Raw genomic sequence first — 22797 nt, 5'->3', positions numbered from 1 at the left:
ACAGAGAATCATATTTTAATGAGCTGAAAATAAATTCTAAAAATATTGGGGCTGCCATGAAACTTTTTTAGAAGAATAATTTTACGTACCAGTATTTCTGGGGTAGATACAATTTTTGCAGTGACATAGAATTACTGAAAAAAAAACATATTCTTGAATAACTAATACTCCTTCAACATTAAACATGGGGACCTTTTTATTATTAAGGCTAATTGTTTGTTCTCAGTCAGTATATCAGCTTTCTCTTTTAAGGCCTGTGTACACGATACATTAACACGTATGAGTTAATGTACGTTTGCATGAATGATTTTTGTGGACCGGAACGGAACATGTACGAATGCATGAACCAAATTAGAACAGGTTCTATTTTCTGTGCATGCATTCGCACAAGTTGGGTGGTTAAACGGTGCATTTTGGCATTCATTCTCGCGTTCATACATTTATACATTAACCCGTACGTGTTAATGCACCATGTAAACAGGCCTTTACATCACTTTTTATATCATTTTAATAGTGGTAAAGTATTAAAAATTATTTTGTCCGAAGACAATGTTGAAAAACAGTTAATGAAGTTTTTAATGACTTCAAACTAGTGTCTCAAGAATTGGGTGAAATAATGTTGTGCATTAATTTTTCTTAAATAATAAATATTGCCATGTTTCTATCACAAATATTATGGCATTATTTCTCCCTGTCTTCAGCTACATCCAATACAAGCATTTGAAAACAAAATATGTACATATTTCTGCAAGTTATTTTCTTCCATGGATTCAATGATAATTGGAGTATTGAGGAAGAGATCAACATTGTTCCAACTAAATAACAGAATAAAATTGTACATAAAACACACCATTTATCTGAAATTATATACAATCCATGTTAAAATTCACATACAACCAACCTTTCATAATCGAAGTTCTGGTGGTTCCACTTCAACATTACAACATATGAAGAGTCCAGAATTGGATAAATGGTGTTTATGCTTAAAAGGGATGAATGAACTTGGGGAATGATGTATATTAGTCAGGAGCACCACCTGTGTTGATAATAAGATAGCACTTGGACAGAGCCTTAGGTGGATGAAATAAAGGAAGTCCGTGCAAGGATAGAGCACAGAAGAAATGGTTGATGCTATGATAAAGGTGATACATGTTACCTAGTACCATTGGAAACAGTTATGTCTAAAAGGTTGTGGAAATAAAGGCAGACATCGTTAATGAGGCTTGCTGCTGAATTTTCATTAAAAAAAATTAAGATTGCTTTTTTCCTAATCTTTTACTCTGGAAGTGGAAACATGAACAGAACCTGGCCACAGTGTGCATATTTTCACTCTGAAATGTTATGGTAGTGGCATTAATAGCTAACCTTTTACCTAAATATGTATGTATTTGGACCAAAATTGGATTAAAAGTTTGAACCATAGGGTCTAACTACATGTTACTCAACACCCTGCAGACCTAGTATCATCTCTCCAGAACCCCAATATAAGCAACGAACCACAATGACTGTGTGTTCCATAGTCGACAGATGCATCGTTTTTTTTTTTTTTTTAGAAAAGAGGGGAACAGTTTCAGCAGCTGAATAAAAAAGCAAGAATTCAGCCAAAGTTATGTTTTCCTCAAAGCATTCCTTGGAAATATGTATACCCATTATGAGTGTTGCCATGTAGAGAATTCTGGATTCAGGGTGATCAACTATTTTAACAGAATTAACCTAAAACGTATATTAATTCACAAAATTTCCCAATAAAAAAAATCATTTGCCATGACCGCAATACAAACTCGGATCTCTCAGACTTGTAGCAAGTTCTCTAACCACTTAAGCTAAAATTGTACCGCCTGTGGACTTAGGGTGAATGCATACAGCTATGGCACTGGCTAGTGAATGAGTATCACCTTTAAAAAATCCTTCCTTCTAACTTTTTTTGGAGGCTGCTAGATATTTGTAGTAAGAAAATCATCAGTGGCCACTCCCAATATTTTACTCCACTTTAATGAAAGGAGGATAGTAGCTGCAAGTTGAAAAAGCTGCACAGAGGTGCTATTTCAGTGTAGAACTCTCTGTTATTCCTAATAAATTTGTACCAAGTTGTTCCACCTGCACCATCTGGCTCCACGTGGTCAAACTAAAACTGACTTGATGCACTGCAGACCTTTAATCACTACTCCAGAACCCCAAACATTTTGCAGGCATGCAAAAAGGCATGGGGAGGACTACTTCCTTGGCAGCTCAATGTACTGCCTGTACTTCTTTTCCCCGATCGTTGTATCTGTTCCAAATTATCTTAGCACCAGAGCAGGTGTCACTTAAGCTATTGGGGGTGAACAGAGCGAGAATTTCTTGGTATGAAACTATCCCTTTACCAATCAGAAGATAGCAGGCATGGCTTAGTGCTTCATATATTCAGTCAGTCTCTGACTTCAGTTGATTTCACATCGTAAATCTGCTAGTAGTATTGCAAAACCCCATTCATGAGATGTTTCGTGCACGTGTAACTTTATGTAATGGTATCAGATTCATTAGGATAGCTGACCATTTCCAGTGGTTCTGTGAACGGATTATCCTCAATTCTCTCCAACTGAGAAGCTATATTGTCTCGGTGCCAGGTCTAAAATACCTGTGGCCACCGGTGACTCACCAGTTTCCTTTGACAAGCAGGGGTGGCTATGCGTATTTGGCAACTTGAAGTTTGCTCCAGCTCTATCGGTACTCCACCAACCCACATCAGAGAAGCCCACTGACACTGTCCGGGCTCTAATGGAAGCCACCCTCCCCCACTTGCTTCAGCCACTCCCCCTCAGCTACAAAGATATTTTGAACTGGGTACAATGCTATACTCACTTGAGCTAATACTGTTGAGGAGGAGATTATGAGCTTTCCACCACACACCCAGTAGTAGTACTATTGTGTAGCAGAAGAGCTAGCATAGTTTAAAGGATAATCGCCTATGGCATTCTTACACTTGTGAGCTTAAAAATAACCAGGGATTCTATTTCAAAGTAAATATATTGTTATGTCTAAAATGAGAAAAAGCTGTGGAAATTTTTCTCTTCCCTAGCTTTGCTCTATGTACTACTATACTAGATACTATTGTATCCAGACTGACCACTGATGTTAAAAATATGATTGCAAGTACTATCCTGTTCAATAAAAAATTAATTTCATAAAAATATTTAATTCAGAGAGTAAATAATTTTTGCACACTTCAGTCATATGGATACAATGAGTAAATAAATTTCACCTACTTATTTTCACAGATTGGATGGAGTGACATCTCCTCTGTCTCCTCGATATAGGTAAATCCAGCCATATGTATTTTGCCACCACCAGTAAAGGGCTGTCTAGTATGTACTCTCACTCATTTGCTAGGCATATGGCATTGTCCCCTTCCACATGCCATTGATCAGTCAATTTAGTCAATCATGGGAAAAATTATGGTAAAATACTGATTTAATGCAACGAAAGTTGCATAGGTGCTAAAGGGCATCGTAGAAATGTCTATGCATGATGTAAAAATATATATTACCTTTAAATTAATGATGACTGACAACAAGCAAGAAAATTCAGTGTGATTTTGATGATGGAATGGTGAAAAATGAATTTTAAGGGTATGACACAACAATAACAGATATTTAGCCACCAGAACTTATTACAGAGGTAGAGAACACCCATTTATGAACTGTCAACAAATGAGATAAGTATCAAACCCTAAGCTGCTCCATGAATAACAAATCACAAATGACCAATGCTAATCAAGATATTATGTTGAAAGTTTGAATATGATTGAGAACCTTTGATTATCTTCACACACAACTTTGATCTAATTATAATCATGTGGCATTTATGTAGTTGCTATTTCAACAATAGATTTGCAGCATTCAAGAGATCCCACAGGCACAGATCCAAATTAATTCCAAAAATTTCCAGTTCCCTAACCATCATATCATCATACTTCTTTCCTCAATGCAGATAACTTCAATGGAAATTTTTCTTTGTATAATAACTCTATCTAGCAATGAAAACATGGACAATTAGAGAAATACGTTAATTTTTGAGCAGAGTTGTTTATGCACTAAAGACTTGATGGCAATATTGAAACAATCATTATATAAACAGCCACACAACATTCAAAACAGACAACATTCCTATTTCAAATAAACATAATTAGGCATAAAAACCTCAAACAGCAGGAATAAAATTTTGAAATATCCTTAGCTGAATTCCATATGGCATTCCATTATTATTCACATTCATAATGGATATTATCAAGCTTACACAATATATTTACACTTTCAATTACTTCTAAAACGTGAAATAAAACATTCTTCAAAATAAGGACAAGGAACTCCTTCCCTTGAAATAAACATTTATCAACGATTAAAAAAAAAAAAAAAAAAAACATTTCTATCTCAACACCATATAAAACCTGAGCAATTTGGTTATAGACTCCACTAAACATAAGAGGTAAAACATAAAACATATGTTCCAATAACAATTACAACATTAACATTAATAAAATGTATAATAATTCATTTTGAAGCATATCTTTAAAATCATCATCTGATAAAAACAAGCATCAATGTGACTATGTGTAATATATAAATGATATACACCGATGATTTATAACAACAGAGCAAAATAAAAAAAGATGCTTGAAACAAAGACAAAAATTATTGCCCTAAATGCTAATGCGGCTTTAGGTCAAATATTTCTATGAGAAGAGGTTCTACATCCCGTGGATTCACGTCAAGATAGACCTTAACATGCTCCTCATTGAGGCGATGAAGTTCAGCCATTTTTTGTATAAGATGGAGGAAAGTAGAACGTGCCTCACAGCCATTCGGGCAAACATTTTCAAGGTACCGACGTAAGAGGTAGTAGTAGGAATTCTGTCAAAAAGAGACAAAGAAAAATACATGCTAAAAGGAGTACACTCCCGCCTTACTTAACTACGGGCCTCTATTGGCAATTTAAAGCAACAAATGAATAGCTATACAATACATAAATGAAATTCTGGATTAATGTAACCAAACCGATACATTCACTATTAAAGTAACAACCAGTAAAAGTAATGTAAGGTCAATTCATTGAAAAATAATAACCATGAAAATACCATAAAAAGGAACACTTTTCAATACTAATGAGACAATGAGCTGATATAAATTAGATTTTATTTACCCAGGCCAGGGCATTTATACACAAAAAAAGTGATACCATGACTTGACTGGGACATCAATTGCAAAAGCAATACATGTGTGTGGCAGAGAAGAGACCATCTCCAACCGCAGCTGGAGAGAAAGAATGCCCTGGGAGGCAACTCAGTCACAAAAATCAAATTCCCACAGTTCTCCCCATTTTCCCCAGTACAATTCCATTCTTTTCCCCACTATTTTGTAACGATTTTCAAGGTATTCTCTGCTCACAACAGGTGCTATCCACAGCAAGAGGAGATGATACAGATTATAATCTTACAGTACCAACTACATCACAGACATGCTGGCATACTTTGTACGATGCATTGACTTTCTTGCAAAAATAATCTCTAAGAACATAAAATTAAAGATTTTGCTGTATAACAATGTTAACATGTGCGTTAAAAGTGGAAAAATTTCCAGGCATTTCAATTATTTGTTCATAATTTTTTTTTTTTTACTTTTATCAGGGTCTCTGAAAAATTCAAAATTTTGAAAGACTTTTCCAGGTGTAGTCTTCATATATTGAACAGGCATATTATATTTAACATTGAATTCACCAAAAATTACTGATTAGATAAGAGCAGTAGATGCTAATTAAAGTGAGTAGGGCATTTAGCGAGAATCACTTTGTAACAAGTGATTGGCAGTATACTGAAAAAAGGCCTATGATTAACACAAAAAAATGTGGACATAGCAAGGCTGAGAAGTACTTGGCACAGTATGTCAATATGAGGTGTATCTCCTCAGAGCCATGCATAACTTGATATCTTGAAAGTAACCTGGGTCACTAAATTACCACTGATGGCAGAAATGACAGGAATACCGTAAATACTCCATCATGTTGCTACTACCACACCAATTCCTAGATGTCACAATTTTCAGGCATTCATAGAGGCAGGCCAGGACACTCCTGAGGTGGTATACTCTCCCCGTTTTGATCAAAATTGGTAGGATGGTAGCGTTAGGTAATAAAAGCACACATAAGAGACTTCGGCGGCAAGAGCCCTATTGAGTGAATATAAAGAGGTCGAACGAGTGAAGATATTAGCTTCTAAAGTTCCACAATATCAACCCATTTTCAGCCAAAGGGCCCCTCGTATCACAGGCACATAATAAGTCAGCTGGCGGCAAGAGCACAGGGGGGTGCTTGCTGCACCAACCGAGACCTTCTTGCTCAGGTGGATGGGATTTGAATGACAAGAGTTAAGGGTGAGAATCATTTGCTTGATTATTTTCATAATTTTCTTTGTTTTGGACACTTAAGGGAGTTAAAGGGACACTTGATTCAGATCATACAGCGACTGAACAAATTGAATAATTTTTTTCTGTAACACTTTTCATCTCTTGAAGTTCATCTAAGGGCATGTAGTGAGAATTGCATTATAACAAATGGTTGGCAGTGTACTGACAAAAGACCTATGATTAACACAAAAAATGTGGGTAAAGCAAGGTCGAGAAGTGCCTACCACAGTATGCCATCGATATTTTGAGGTGTATCTCTTCAGAGCCGTGCATAGCTAATATCTTCCCTCAATAGGGTCCTTGGCACAGGAAATTTCACTTTTGTGCTTTTATCACCAAACAATACCATTCTACCAATTTTGATAAAAACCAACAGAGTACACCTCTGGGGTGTCCAGTTGCAAGTATTTATGGCAATTATGATGACTGTGTACATGAGCCTTTTTTCATAGTTTCGTAAGATGAAAGATAAAATTATAGCCTGAGAGCATATCTAACATTTGTTGCCTGACGTGGAAGTCCAGAAAAGTTGAAGGAAGTTAAGGTTTGACGGCACTTCAGGGATCCCAATGTTTAATTTTTTACAAAATGACTGGAGAAAATGGGATTTTTTAAAGTTCTGTCATCACGCAACCACAGCAAAGAAAACTCCAAGGCCTGAAAATGCCATTTGCTTCATTTGTAACATTAAAGCCCACCATTTATGTTAAATTCAAATTCAAATAAACATGAAAATAAACACAAAAATAGAATCCATATTGTCAATTTTAAATTTCAAAATCTGAAGCACCTAAATGGAGGAAAAATTCTTAGGACAATTTCAAACGAATATGCATACGCCTTGCTCAACACTACATGAAAGAATAAAGGTTTTGGTTTACCTGTTCAAGCCTCACGACGTCTGCATGAACAACATGTGGTCGCTGAGGGGAGAACAAAGTAATGGCAGAGAGTAATAGCATGACACTCTCGTCTGATCTCCATCGAGCATCGAATGTGCGAAGGAACCGCTGGTGTTCCTCATACACATTCCCAGGGGCTTTTTTCAGTACATCCACCTTAATGAGATTAGGTGAGCCACGACTTCTAGAAGTACCTGAATGTGGAATCTGGAATAAAGAGGGATATCAATCACAGATTAATGTTTTTTACAAATCATTAGCGCGAAGAATGATACAAAAATAGGAGTTTTGGTCAATCATACAGGCATCTCCTCAAATAACAAGGGCGATTCCATGCGTCACGGACTGACCGTCACAATGCGTTTTTGAACTTTTAAGAACACACGTAACGCGAACGGACTGACATACAAAAATTTTTCAAATTCCAAATTGCTGCACAATGGTATGATGTTTAACTTTGGTTGATACACTATTTTGTCTTGAAAAATACAGGACTTACGTGACTTAAAATTCACTGTCACGGACTGACAAAAATGAAACGAACTTTCAGCTCACAGTAAAAACTCTAAGGTTTGCTCTGAAACAAAGTTTCAGTAAAATACATCTCAGAACACCAAATGCAAATTTCATAATGCTGCAAAGCCCATTACAATAACTGATTTTACACAGGAGTAATTCCTCTTGAAAAGCATCGTCACGGACTGACTTTTGTGATTCCCTACTGGTATACATTTTTTCACTGCCAAAAAATTTTACAAAATAACTTCTTTAATTCAGAATAAACAAAACAAATTTGTGCAAAAACCCTTAAAATCATTCAAAATAATGAATGAACCTCAAAATAGAAAAACATTATTAATACAGTGACCATAAATATCAATTAGCGAAACAGATGTTTTTTGCATGTAGATGACTCATTAAATTTAGTATGTAGCTAAAAACTGTGGTGAGCACATAAAATAATTTCTCTTATCAGAGACACACGCGACTCATACTAGTGTCAGCACTTAATAACGAAAGTCTAGACTTTATAGCACAAATTTTGATCCATATCAGAGCCTCCCACCACTTTTTTCATTTAACCAGTCAGTATGACATTTACGTGGAATTGCTTACGTAACTAAACTGTAACTAAGTGCATATGGTGCTAGAGACAAGCTCCTTTAGAGGCACCATATTAGTTCTGCCTCAAAGCATTGTATTTCAAATATAATCCGAAACTACCAAAATATTGTCTAACACTGGGAATACGTATCTTACACCGCTGCTCTGATGAAGTGCGGCCTACAACTATTTAAATACTGATAAGAGAAGGGAATTTCAATACTGATAGTCAAAGTGTAGAGGGGAGTTGCATCCTGGGTTGTATGCAACACCCTTTACGGAGCCACCACTGTGGAGGTGGTGCCATTTAGGGGAAAATGGGAAGGTGACCAGAACTCTGTTTAAGGAAGAATAATGCAAAAAACAAGGTGCTTTCATGAAAGCTTATGACAGAAAAAAAACAAGCTTGTTACAATTGCATTACGAAGCAAACAAGCCACATTGGAAGGATTCAAAACAAAATGAGCAAAGACTAAAATGCGCTACTGAGTTCATGAATAATATTTTTACCAGGAAATATGTACATTGGAAAGTTTCTCTTTCCTTTGAACCTATGGTATATGTTTCTCACAGGGACTTAGTAAGCCACCAGGATGGATACGCAGAAGGCGACAGGATTTCAAACAAAGTTATAACATGAATACATAAGTTACATACTTGGCAAGTTAACCTATAATATTTTGAATCAATCAATATTTAAGTATGAGATATGCAGAGAAACTTGGGATGAATTTCTAACCATTTATCAATTTAAGAATCAAGATATCAGAGTTTTTAGAGGATATGCAAAACCATGCCTTCAGGATTTTTGGGCATTTATCCTTTAACTTCAAAGATACCTACCTTCCAAGAGTCTTTGTCAGGATCATACGTCATCACACTGCGTAATATCATCATCTCAGTGCAACCACCTTTCAGCAAAGCCACTTGGTCCTCTTGACAAAGAGACTTGAAAGCACCAATTCGCTTGGACATCTTGATAAGTCGCCGGATGGCCACTGCTGTGAGGTTTATGATGTCCAAAAGCACAGGCTCACCACCACCACAGACACTTGTCTAAGACACAGAGAAAGCAGTCAATTAGCCTTTAGATGGCAAACGTCTACATTAGTATGTTTATTAATAACAATTTAGGTATGTAAAAATAATTATGAAATCAACTAGATTTTGGTGTGATTTGGTGGAACAAGGAGATATTCATGGTAGAAGAAAAAAACACAGAAGTTCCACAAAATTTATGGTGCAGTCGACTAGTTTCAATGGCTACAGCATAATTCTCAAGACAAACAGGAGAATGTTTCTATCTGCCTGTTTGTCATAAGAATAATACTGTAGCTGTCAAAACTAGTCAACAGCATCATAAAGTTTGTGGAACTGTACTGTGTTTTTTGTTCTACCATGAATAAAAATAATTACACACGGTATTTACCCGTAGAAGCCGCACACCTTTTTTCCATAAATGCCGGTGAAAAAGTGGTGTTGCGCTGCTTACACGAATCCTCCAAATTTCAATGTAAGCCACGTCCCATTTTCCCTCACATTCTTATCGTTTACTTCTCCAAAGTTTAGCACTGGAAGTGGGAAACCTTTGCAGGAATTACATTTCTACCACTATTTAACCCGTACAGTGGGGGACCATTTTTAAACGTGTTGCACGCTGACTGCGGGAAAAACGTTTTTAAACATTTGACCATTGCTGGACTACCTACGCCAGTTTTCCAAATTTTTATTGCTACCTGGTTAGAGCCGTAGTTTACGCAAATCAAACAAGATAATGTTTTTTTGAACATAATCTGTTATTTTTCATTGCTTAACCCTTTTAGAGCCAGCCTATTTTGCCAGAAGTATGCTGAAGAATGCCAGTGCCTTTTTGGCTTATTTGTGGGCTATTTTTTACGGGATATCTTACGTCGGGCGGACAGGGCATTCTAGTACTTCCCGTATAAAAGAACATAAACGGGCAATATTACATCGTGACACGGAGAAGTCGGCCGTAGCTGAGCATGCTTACTCGGAATATGGGCATCAAATTTTAATCGACAAAACGCAGGTGTTAGCCCAAGAAAAGTTTTATCATAGACGACTAATTCGGGAGGCAACTGAAATTGAGAAATGCCCCCAGAATTTCAACCGAGTTGACAGCGTTAAACTCAGCCAAACTTGGAAGAGAATTTCCCAGGAAGAGACAATGGCCACGATGTTCCCAGCACGGTTTCAGCTATTATTCACTGGCAAACCCCACCACAACGGGGAAGTGTTCGCTCGCCGCTCAAGGACAGGGCTGAGTACTGCTGACATCAGCGTCGCCCTCCTCCTCCACTACTCCAGTGGAATGGGTAGTGTTGACAAGTACATTAATTGGCAACCTTTTCCGATTTTCATTCATCGCCTGATGATGCGACCTGTACTGGACGCAAAAGCTCGCATGACAAAGCGCAACACACAGCTGCTCCCGAAAGCCGTCCACAACAATGCTCCAAAAACTCCATAAATTTGTCTACACAGGCAAGTACCTGGCTGTATCTCATGTAATCACTACCTCTTTCATCTCTACTTCTACTTCCCCCACCGCCTTTACTTCCACTACTCTTTCATACAATAACCCTGTTGTTTTTGCGGCCAATTTTATTTTTTATAAAAATTGCAGAAAACACTGAAGGATGATAAAAAATACACAGATAATCTCCAACACGGATAATCAGGAGTTAACTGTACTCTGATTTCTTGTTGCTAAGAAGATTGCCACATGTAGTTAACTTAAAATTAACATTTTGCTGGTTTTTCATCATTGCAAAAAAATTTTTTGCATAATGAATACTAGGAAAAAACACTAACAATTTATGCTGTTAACCTTTTCCCTTCTGTACACATATATATACGTGTGGACGTTTCCTGACCCGGGAGACGACGGGCGTATATATGCATGTGAGATTTTCCTGGCCAGGAGATCGAAAACCGTATATATACGTTTTCTAGCTCTCCCCCTTTTACGCTGCGGGGTTTAGGATTTACCCTCCGAATCCGGGAGCAGGTATAACCCCTCTTAGCGGTAAGGGACAGTGGTCGTACAATTGTTTATCCAGTCAATTTTCGAAATAAATATTTGTTCATTTCTCAAGAAATATACACTAAGAATTGAATTTTTTGTCTTTTGAGTATCGTTTACAATATTTAAACGAAATTCTACGACAAATATTAACTTATATCTCGAGTTATGTATAAACATGGACATGGAAATTGTTGCTGCATTAAATGCGTTAATAATGGCCTTAGAACTCCGTTTAAATTTGACAATGCTCAGATAAAAATGAGGAATTCAATTCAAATTCTGCAATTTACATGCAAGCAACAATTATCCATATGCTAAATACATATGAACAATACATAAGTTGACCACGAACCAATGCCGCAGGTATGGTCGTAAACCCGGAAAGGAGGGAGCACAACTACTCTCGGAGTCCGAGATAATGCGAAGTCCCTGCGTGGAGGGGTCGAAAAAGGTTCAGCAAGACCCTTCTTAAAGAATGCCCTCCAAAAATGCCCCGTACCGCGAGAAAGAGGAGTCTCTTGGGGCTCAGTACAGTAGTCATGCTGAGACGAAAACTCCGCCGTCTCGAAAGGGTTAATAATAATTTGGTTTTGATGTTCAGCCCACAAGAAGGCTCTGATACTCTGATTCTACACTGAAAATACTCTGATTCATAAGCAGAGGAATACATTTATTTTTTGGACTAAAATTCTAGAAGGCACTATGTTTATAAAATCCCATTGCATTGCCAAAAATATTTTCCTCCAATTTTGTGAAAAGAACTGGATTTCTATTCCTGATTTTAAAAGAAAATTATTCTGATGGTCTAAATTCTGGTATTGTGTACAGCCATGCTATTTACAAGCAATTTCCATACTGACTTTCAAATTGCAGTATGCACAGAAAACTTGAGCATAAATACTAACATCCAATGGTGCAGACAGGTCAGCATCCAGAGGCGCCAAGAGTGCTTGGTTCGCCACGACCAGCTCATTGATTTTGGCTCTCTCCACCTCGTTCAAGTGCCTCTGCAGGCTGCCCCCCCCTCCACAACCTCCGTCACTACTGCTTCGTATGCTACAGTGAAGGGGTCCTAGAGCTTCAAACTCAATCTTGATTGCTTCACTCAGGATTGATCCAATGGAGTCTGGTGCAATGGGCACCCGCCTACGACAAAACAATTAAATGTACAAATTAACACTTTATTTATCCATTTTATAAATAAAAGCACTCACTTGATAGAAGTGAACCTAAATGGGGTCACCAGCTAACACAAGTATGAAATGCGCACATTTTCTGAACTCAGGAAATCATATGCCTTACAATGGTTATGCACCCAGCACAAATCAAGGGGATGTTGGCTTGTGTCCATGACAACACAAATAATTTTCCTCATTGGAATAATAAAGTTGAAGAGAAATTTAAAAAAAAATGCATAGGAATAAGCTAAGCAAGAATTACGCAATTTTTCCTAAGGTTACAGTATATTGCTTCTTTGCTGGAGTGGAATCCTGGGCCTCCCCATTACCTTTTATCTTGAGCAAATTTCATGTAAGATTAATATTGCAAACCAATTTTTAATCAAATTTGTAACAAAAATAATGCAAAATAATTATAGGGTCATCTAACATGAATGAAACAATGCAATATCTAAGTCAAGATCATTTAAAATTACCAATAAAAGACAGCATAAGTAGTATAAATATTATGCTCACAAGCCAACTCACCTGGACAGACTTGTGTGGAAGTCCCAATTATCTTCAAGGGTTATAGGGGCCAGCTGAGAAACTGTGTCATTAGCCAACTTTGTCATGCGGTCATTGCTCTCTGTTGCTTCTGGGTTTGGCATAGTCTTTTTCAGGGACTTATCCATTGAGTGACCATCAGGAGACTCAGGAGCAACAGCCATCGACGGAGAAGAATCATCAAAGACACTTTCCGGCACTTGGCTGCCTCCCCACCATGCCAGCGAAGATGAAGATACTTGCCCTTCAACCTTCACATTACCCAACTTAGGCACCCTGCTAGCCTCATTTTCCCAATCCTCTTTTGTCTTTCTCCCAATTTCATGTACCCTTTCTTTTGCCTCCGATGTACCCTTTGAGTAAAACATTCTACCATAGTCCTCACTACTTTGATTGCCGATGAGTGAGTTCAACAGAGGTGTGCTACGGGGTAAGGCCGAAGTGGAATTAGGGGAGAGAGAGCTGGTGGCTGACTGGGGGGAAGCGGAAGGAGAATATGGCACTGCTGATGGCTCCTCGACTATTTCGCCGCCCGTATGGTGGAGAGAGGTAGATGAGGCATACACTGAAGCTTGTGGATCGAAAGTCTCGGGAGAAAGGGCGGGTGGGCCCAACAATTCACTTGGGGGCAATGAAGACATTGGCACAGCATGGGGCTGGATGGTCGATACCTGAGTGATGATTGAATTTGGTGAGGTGATCACACTGACCGGAGAGGATCGTGGTAAGGATGGCATAGCCTCCTCTGTGGCCGGTTCCAACTTTGGCACTTTAACTTGTGGCGTACCAGTCACCCACGCTTGTGGTTTGGCTTGATGAGTTGTTGAGGATGCAGAAGGAACAGGGGAAACAGAGGGAGGGAGAGCTGGTCTGGGGGTATCTTTTTCTCTAGGCACTGTAGAATCATTGCTATCAGACGCACATGTCTGAAGGTCACAGGGTGGTGCAGGGGAGGGTTCAGCCTTTTCAAGACTCTTTGACGATGAAGAGGCTGAGTGCGTGCTGCCAGAGCGAGCCCTCTTACGACCACTCGCCTTGTTACTCTCCACCTTCTCCCTTTTGAGCCTCTTGTCCTCTTCCGACAAAATCCAATCCTTGCGCATGCCAATGGCGAAGCATTTCCGCAGACGACATCGTTGGCAAAACCTACGAGTAACCGCAGTGATTTCACAGGCATTGCTGAAAGGACACTGGAACTCCTGCAGGAGAAAAGACTGAATCAGGCACAAATGAAGTTAGTACAAAATTCATTCACCAAATTTTAATGGTGCATGCCTGACTACTGAATACAAGACACTAACAAAGTTCTTCTGAGGATTGAATCCTTTTTAAATTTAAGAAATTAGTAAAATTTACGTTAGGAACTAATTCATGCCCAGGACATATTTCTCCTGATCTCGTGAAAGGGTTCCTTTATGCATTGCAAATGAATTCACACTGGGTCAAAACTCTATGCAAAAAGGAGCACTTGCTTGATGGTGGCAGGCTTAATAAATTTGTGCAACTCCATCTATCAGATGTGACATTACGGAAATTTTTAATGAAAGCACCTTAGGTTTTGGGAGTGCTACCCCATACAGCACAAGCAGTGCGAAACCCGTGTAAAATCGTGATAAAACACGGGTAAAAACTCGTGTATATCTCGTTTCTACTCGTGTAGGACTGGTGTAATTGCGGTGTATTTCCGGTACTATGTCCGCTATTTCTGGTGTATACACGAGTATTATCCGTATATTATTCCCTAGGTCCCACGTAGTACCACGGTTCCCGGGGGCGACGCCACCGTCGCAACATTGAGTTACTTTCAAATATGGCCGCTAGATGGCAGTACTATCGCTGCAGCCAAATCGATTGGTCGATTATATCGAGCTATCCATAGGTCGCTCTTGGCGATGTATATCGACTCATCGATAGGTCGCTCTTGACAATTACTCGAACCTGAACGATTAGGATGAAAAAATAAACATTGCTATTCCACAGATCAAAAAATTAAACTTTGCAATTACACTGATTTCTGTGGAATTACAAAGTTTAATTTTTTATCTGTGGAATAACAAAGTTCAATTTTTTATCTGTGGAATAACAAAGTTCAATTTTTTATCTGTGGAATAACAAAGTTCAATTTTTTCATCCAAAATGTAAATTCCATGAAGTATCTTTAGGGTGAACTTTATAACCTAATAATATATTCTGTTGAAAGAAAAAGTTTAATTTTTTACCCAAAAAGATTGTTAAATTCAATGAACTATCACCAGAAACCACCTATGACCCCGAATGCATAAAAAGCGGAAGCTTGTAGTTTACCAGTGAGTACATTTAAAGTGGTGCATTTCGAAGGCTGTACCACAATGTTTTTTCATTGAAAGAAGTTCCTTCAGCATTCCTGTAAACAAACGTGACAAGGTGATCCTCTCAAAATGCACCATTTAATGTGATCTGGTGTTTAATACACAAAAGCAAGTAGTAGAATTCACAATCAATGCAACCCCCTAAACTTACAATTAGAAGTCAACTAAAATTATCCTGGATCTATAAGTTTCTATAGATCTAGACCCTATAGACACTTACTTCCCCCGAACTATTAAATTAAAATCCCAAGTGGTTGATTTTGCTCCCCAGGGGGCAAACAATGCATACTTACCCAACTCCCCTTGGTTGCCACTGGCGTCTGACATCTCATGGATGAGGAATGCTTACCAATCCTAAGCATGAGGACTTACACAGAAAAACTCACCCATTAATGATGGTGATCACTGAAGAAGCCCACCTAATGCTAGGTGACTTATTTCAACAAAGTAAATGGGAAAACCTTTCAAATGCAGATTAAAAATTTAATGACACTTCAATTTAAGAAAACATTTATTTGGGCACTATTAGGTGAATGGCGGAATACAAAACAAAGCATACAAAAAACAGAATAAACAAAGCATACATGAGACTTCATTCGTATCCCCAGCAATCAAGAGACTTAAAATCCCTAGTGAATTACAGTCGGTCTGTGAAACTTCATTGTGGAATGAACCACTCACTATCAAATACTCAGTAGCATCTACAATCACAAAAAGGGCTTCATTAATAGGAAAAACCATACTCGTGATCCCATACCATCAAATACAGAAAGAACAATCAAAAGAATTTAACTTTTATGTAAACACGAGAACCATACTATCACCTGCAGAGACAAAGGAAACAGTTTGGTTATATAAGAGTGAAAAGAGTGCCATGACAATGTCAGCGATTCAATGAAGATAATGATTGTGAATCTTTAATATATGTACTAGAGAGAAATGAAACAAGAGCTCAACAATTGTTACTTCCCACTGACAGGTAGAAAAAAACATGATTTTATCAAATAGTGCAAACATTCCACATAGTTTTATCAATATTAACCCTTCATCATTACGGTTATTTGGCCTCCTTAAGATATAAAGGATTACTAACCCAGAGAGACTAAATCTACTAATGCTCTGATAACAGATAGGCAAATGAAGAACTCTCCGCAGATTGGCTCAAAAATTTCATGGATAAAAAAAATCAACTATGAAAGTTCATGTGTAATTGATTATGGACAACCATAGAAGTCAAATCTCTCTTGATAGCTATGAATTCCATAGACGTAATCATGTTCATGTTGTCTTTATACCCCCGCATAATCACTGCCTTTGGATTTTTTAATGATTCTCTCAAGAAAGTGTTTAATTTACAGTGGGACAGGCCCTTATGGATTAATGACCTCCAGAAGATTTCAGGAAACGACATAACTTTGACCCAGAAAAAACTTTCATCCTTATTGCGACATTCATGAAGCGTATATTAAGATCCCAACAATGCAAAATGGTGTTTCAGGATTCAGTGTAGCAGAAATCTTTCCCTTTATACCGGAAGAGTTCAATGACGTGGACTTCATCTTTGAAAAAGCTATTCAAACACAAATCATCATTGACCCAGAGAATGTTGACGAATCAATGAATGACGAAACTGATCACAAACACTATGATGCTGTCAATGAGCAGCCATCAAAACCTTAATAAGACATGTGTTGAAACTTCGAATCTTTATGGGTATAACCCAAAGGATATTGCTTAAAAAAATTGAATCCAAGAAAACAGCCAGCTTAAATTTATCAGAGCTGTACGAAAATCCTGTTGGTGGTACTTCACGACCTAATTCGACACCCAAGTCAGTCCCGGAACCTACTCAAGCCCATCTCATTTCAAAGAAACCGTTGAATTGACATATCCTCCGCAAAAACCACACAGTGACTGAAAATAAAATCTAAGAATGGACAGAAAGCAACACTCAATAATTAGGACTTCTACTCCTATGAAATTGGTATCAAAGTGAGTATAGAGAAATAAATGCACGTAAACAAAATTGTAATTAATTTTCAAGTACTTCAATGAAAAATGTAACTAAATATGTAAAAAATCATAAATTTAAATATGTCTTAAGGAGTCAAAATTGTTCTGGTCTACCATACCATGCTAACATGATTTTATCTTCGTACTAGCACTCATCAATGCCGAATCATTCCTGAAAAAAATTAAAATCATTATTATTGTTGAAGTAGCAAAGCTATCAATCACTTCATCTATGTGCTAATACCTCTTAATGCAGAAGCAATACTTATAGCATATGAACTATCTTTTTCACATACAATGACGAATGACATTGCAAAGCCTACAACTAGTAAGCGTTCCAACAAAGATGCCATGATGAACGCAACAAAAATTTAGAAAATATGGAACCTGGTGCAAACTGGTCTAACAAACAATTTTATACTACCATATTTAGGCATCATGTGAAACTAAGTGCCAACATTTTTCCCTCCATGAGATATAACTTTTGAATAAGTATTTGGTACCTGTATTCCACATCACGCCACAGAGTATGGTCTATACCCTTTTCACCAGACTCCTTCCTACGGCCAGCTTTGAATGTTTATCCTCCTCCATCAAACGACCATAACCAATGTTTCCAATGGAGCTTCCTAGATTTATAAATGCAAAGGACACATTAAAACATTTTTATGATTGTATGGTCTCAAAATTATTTCTTTACACCATGCACCATGTCATGCCATCACTTAGATAAATATTCACAAGAGAAAACGAGACACAGTGATATATATAAGAAATGGTATTTTAGTATCTCAGTATAGTTTTTATTAAAAATATGAGGAGCACGTCTAGTACCACACCAATTAAAAAAGTACAGTCATTTGCAGCATGGCTGATGTCTCTCCCTACATATAATATTGAAATCTAACCAACTCTTAAATATATATGAACTGAAATATGTCCTAATCATCAGGAAACAATCCTCTTGTCGTGAACTTTCTATCTTTAACAGAGCAGAAGACTCTATAGAGTATGCCGTGACCTTTGCTGGCTCTTGAGTGAGCATGCCTCAGAAAATACTTTTTCATTATACCAGCCTCAGTCTTGCCTCCAATCCTATTCATAGTATTCTCATGCGGATGAGACTAAGTTACAAGTAGTGAGTCCATCTCCACCCACCCTTCTCTAAAATGAGTACACTTGAGTGTTGAATTAATTTGATGATATTTTTACTAAATCTAAACTCAAGAAAAAGATAAATGGAAAAAAGTGTATATTGACAGAGGGCAACATTTTGATATACCACACAGTTACATTATTTTATTTATATTTCTTAGAACTTGAGGAAGAAGAATGAGAAAGATCAAATTTATTACAACATAAATTGCACTGTTTTGGTGTAGTTGGATGGCAGGTAATAATGGACACAAAAATGGGGCGAAATATTTGTATTGATGTTTGGAACTCTAAAAGTTATAAAATAAAACAAATCAGTGAATTTGATCTCATCCAACAATATGCCATTTAAGTTGAACATTCCAATTTGTCTTCTACGATTTGAGGGAGCTTGCAAATTCAATTAATGCACATATATATAGCATCCTGGGTCTTTATGCAGTATTTTCTCAATATTGTAATCAAGTAATTTACGATACTTATTTTGGATCCATTCAATGTGTGTATGAAAATGTGGATTAAAAATCATAAAACCATACTCCAAGACAACTTACCAATATAACAGAGCAGTGAAATGCAAATGAAGACCATGAAGTAGACTGATTAAGATTATTAATGAGCCATTTACATCCCTCCAATACACAGGCATCATATTACTCTGGTGAAATTCAATAAACGCGAAAATTATTCTAGACTATGAAGGCAAGGAAAGAGCAAATTTGAGATTTTAAAATTTTCCGAATTTAAAACATTTAGAGCGTAAGGGATGGTAAAAAAAATGCTGGCACGAGATTGTAAATAAAAAAATAATTAACACCTTTCTATCAGGATTATTTTCCGAGTGTTACTGCGAAATTAACGAAATATAATTAGCTTATATTATAACATATATCACCGTAACAAATTATAATTACAGCAACGAAAAAAGCTTTCATTTTTTAACCATTCACGAGCATACTAACCGCGACGTTAAAGCATCGTGGCAATATGCTACACACTAGCACTCATATACTTGATTCTCCGAAATATCAATTGAAAAATCCGGACCAAACAGCCCAATAAAATCACCAATTGACGCCCAAAAATATAACACAAATAAATCTCCCGGCAAACATATGAATTGCGTCGAATAACGGCTCTATATGTTTAAACCACACGGATGAGCAATGATGAATTAAGAGCCAACAAAAACTCAGTGGATGAAACAGTAGAATAATATATATTTTCGCAATGGCTAAGAAAAGGGAAGGCTGACAATGAACCTTCGGCCATTTTCATGACGCCACGACCTCAGGGAAAGCAACACATTTGTAAAGTTAACTACGAATGACAAATAAATGTGAATCGAAATCAAAGCAAATTGAAACCATAGAATCAGCCAAGAACCTTAACATAGTTACTTAAAGGGTACTTGGAATTTTGACGCTCAAAGATTTATGAAAAATATACCTATCACCGGACGAAGATAGCGTCGAAGTAGAACCGAAGACGAATACCGCCGAATCCCAGCTGTATTTGAAGTATTTATATCACACAGATGAGAAATGATAAATTAAGATCCAATAAAAATCCCAAGGATAACAGAATAGAATATGAATAATAGAACTACATATGCGCTATTACCTAATGGCGTCCTTCGGCCATTTTCATGACATCACGAACCTCATGGTAAAGGTCACATTTATAAGATTACGTATGGCAAACAAATGTAAGTCGCATAAAAATTGATAACTCACCTCTTTATGAAAGCAGCAAGGAGCAGTAGACGGCAGAGGTTGCAATATTAGCGCGTTGAGTTACCTGAGGTTTTATCGTTGCATCTTGCGTCCTTGGTCCTTGTCCTTGTGTTTATCCAGCGACACGGAGCGCCACACACGGTGCTAACAAGAACTCATAGTCCAACATGTCTGCTACCATCAGCATCACGAAATATCAGAAATATCACGAAAAACATTATCTTCTTTTATTGTAAAAAGAATTATTCGCCAATATTAAATACGCTCATCAATTTACATCTGAAACAATATTTATCAAGGTGGCAATTTTTGAAAGGACGATCCAGTCATTTGATCAAGTCACGGACGTATATAAATAAATATATTTTTAAAATTATACATTTGCCTATCTGGAAGTACGCAAGCAATTTAAAAAACATAAAAATTATGGCAGGAATAGATTTCATACCGAAAGTATAGCAAAATGTGCGTTTAAATGCAGAATACTTCTGTACACGGGTTTTATTATGAAAATATCCGAGTTTTATTTTTACACCGCATTTACACCAAAAAAACACGTGTAAATAATTTCTCGGTGCTGTCTGGGTACAGTCATTATTGAGACGGATAATCCATTGCCATTTACAATACAACAGTCATTATGCTGTTGCATTATTTAAACTTGGGTCAGTGAAATTAAATATCGACGGAAAGTCACTAAGGATTATGTATGCACCATAATTTTCTCCATCAAACCGATTAAATATTAGATCAAAGGCTCTTGCAGCACTAAGTCTAACTCTAACCATTCTTCAGGATAACTACAAGTTCCCTTGCTAGAGCAACCGTGTTTTGATAATCATTTTAGGCCCTGTCTTCCGGAGATATCATTCCTAATACAAGCTAGAATACTATAATGACTATAGTAAACTAATACACATTCATTTTGGATGTCTCCAAAAAACAATGGACAGCAAAAAAGAGTTGAAATTGGATGATTCTCGGTTGTTATGACTCAATTCCAATTGAAGTACTTCAATAATATAGACATACCTTATTCCTCAATGCGTTGCGTCGGAAAAATGCTTTGCATGACTCGCATGTGATTGCATTGAAATTGTAACCGAGCGCTTGATCACCACACACTCCACATACTTTATTTGCTCTGAATGAATCACGACTTTGAGATCCTTGTGAAGGGGGCGTGTCTGGAGAGATATCTTCTTCTTCCATTTTAGCAAGAAACGCCGACCTATTCAAACAAAAAGACATGCATTGTAAACCAATCCTCCAACACTCAATCCATGGTCAAACGATGGAATAAAAGCCCACATTCATCAGCTTTCGGAACACCATGATTGGCAGAGAACACCGTCACAATTGATAAGGATGATATAATTCCAGCATTTTAACACTAAGGTAGTAATTTCAAATACTAATATTAACCTGAATTGTAAGGAGAGACAAGCCATTCTCAGTTACTAAAAAGTTACCACAATTGACCCGTGAACTTCACTCAAAAAAGTAATTTCAATCATCCAAAGTTCATTACTGTTTCATTTCATGGGGTAAAGTCAAGCAAAATATGTGATAAGATAGATGACAGATAATGCATACTATCTAAATCTCAAGTTAGACGACGTTTGAATGATGGGGATTACCTACCAGCGATAGGGCGTCACATAGTAACAATTATTCCTAGAGCTTCAATTCATCCAAAATGTTTGCTTTTAGACGAACTTATTTAAGAATTACACCCTGATGATTAAGCGAAATAGAAAACAACTTCCCAAACGTCTGCTTGATGAACATAAATTTTCAACATTAGACAAAACACTATCACAGGGCGTGCACCTCGCGTGATTGAGTTTATCGCGCTGAGGGGAATGGTGGGGTGAGGATCCGGGGAGACAGAATGGAATGTGGTGGGAGAATGGGTATTGATGATTGAGGGGTTAATTGCCCCAGGGACCCCTTGGGAATGGTATGAGCATGGTTCTTATATACGGACCATGGGTATGAGTATTGCCCACCAAAAATTCAACGGATGTGTCATACCCCACCGAAGTGGGTAGAAGAGTTTAGCCTGATATTGTATCGGACGAAATTTTATTTGCTTCTCCGAATAACGTATTATGGCATTGAGTGCTTTGTAAACTATTTAAGAATGTTTGGCCAGTTACTTAAACACCATGTAGTAGGTTTCGTGCCCATACTTCATCTGCTCCATAGATTATGACTTTATATTTATATCCTCGCGTAACAATAAATTGTCTGAATTTTAAATTACAATTTGACATATCGTCTCCCTTTAAAATTCCAAATGGCGGCCTTCATTCTTTTTTCTTTG

At 37.3% G+C, this 22797-nt stretch overlaps 1 protein-coding gene and 1 long non-coding RNA gene across 4 annotated transcripts; both read right to left on the bottom strand.

Moving 5' to 3' along the window:
- Positions 1-558: 558 nt before the first annotated feature.
- On the bottom strand, positions 559-22325 carry LOC124167572 (nuclear hormone receptor HR96-like). Of its 2 annotated transcripts, none has more exons than XM_046545545.1 (7): positions 22113-22325; positions 21501-21699; positions 13199-14415; positions 12398-12638; positions 9287-9499; positions 7319-7546; positions 559-4889 (listed from the first exon to the last, which is right to left on the bottom strand). In XM_046545545.1, exons 2-7 carry the CDS (start codon positions 21678-21680, stop codon positions 4686-4688), a joined length of 2283 nt encoding a protein of 760 aa, XP_046401501.1. In that variant the 5' UTR covers positions 21681-21699; positions 22113-22325; the 3' UTR covers positions 559-4685. The 2 variants fall into 2 exon arrangements, with proteins under 2 accessions (XP_046401501.1, XP_046401500.1); XM_046545544.1 differs by lacking the exon at positions 22113-22325 and adding an exon at positions 21894-22056.
- Positions 16058-21008, bottom strand: LOC124167573. 2 transcript variants are annotated; one of them, XR_006866724.1, is made up of 3 exons: positions 20469-21008; positions 18081-18206; positions 16058-17749 (listed from the first exon to the last, which is right to left on the bottom strand). It is a non-coding gene; the product is annotated as an uncharacterized LOC124167573 (long non-coding RNA). The 2 variants fall into 2 exon arrangements; XR_006866725.1 differs by lacking the exon at positions 20469-21008 and adding an exon at positions 20182-20452.
- Positions 22326-22797: the final 472 nt, after the last annotated feature.

This window comes from Ischnura elegans, chromosome 11 (assembly GCF_921293095.1).
Source record: "Ischnura elegans chromosome 11, ioIscEleg1.1, whole genome shotgun sequence".
In the NCBI taxonomy this organism is placed as follows: domain Eukaryota; kingdom Metazoa; phylum Arthropoda; class Insecta; order Odonata; family Coenagrionidae; genus Ischnura; species Ischnura elegans.
Note: the sequence above shows the minus strand (reverse complement) of the source record. Positions and strands in the feature narration are given on the sequence as shown.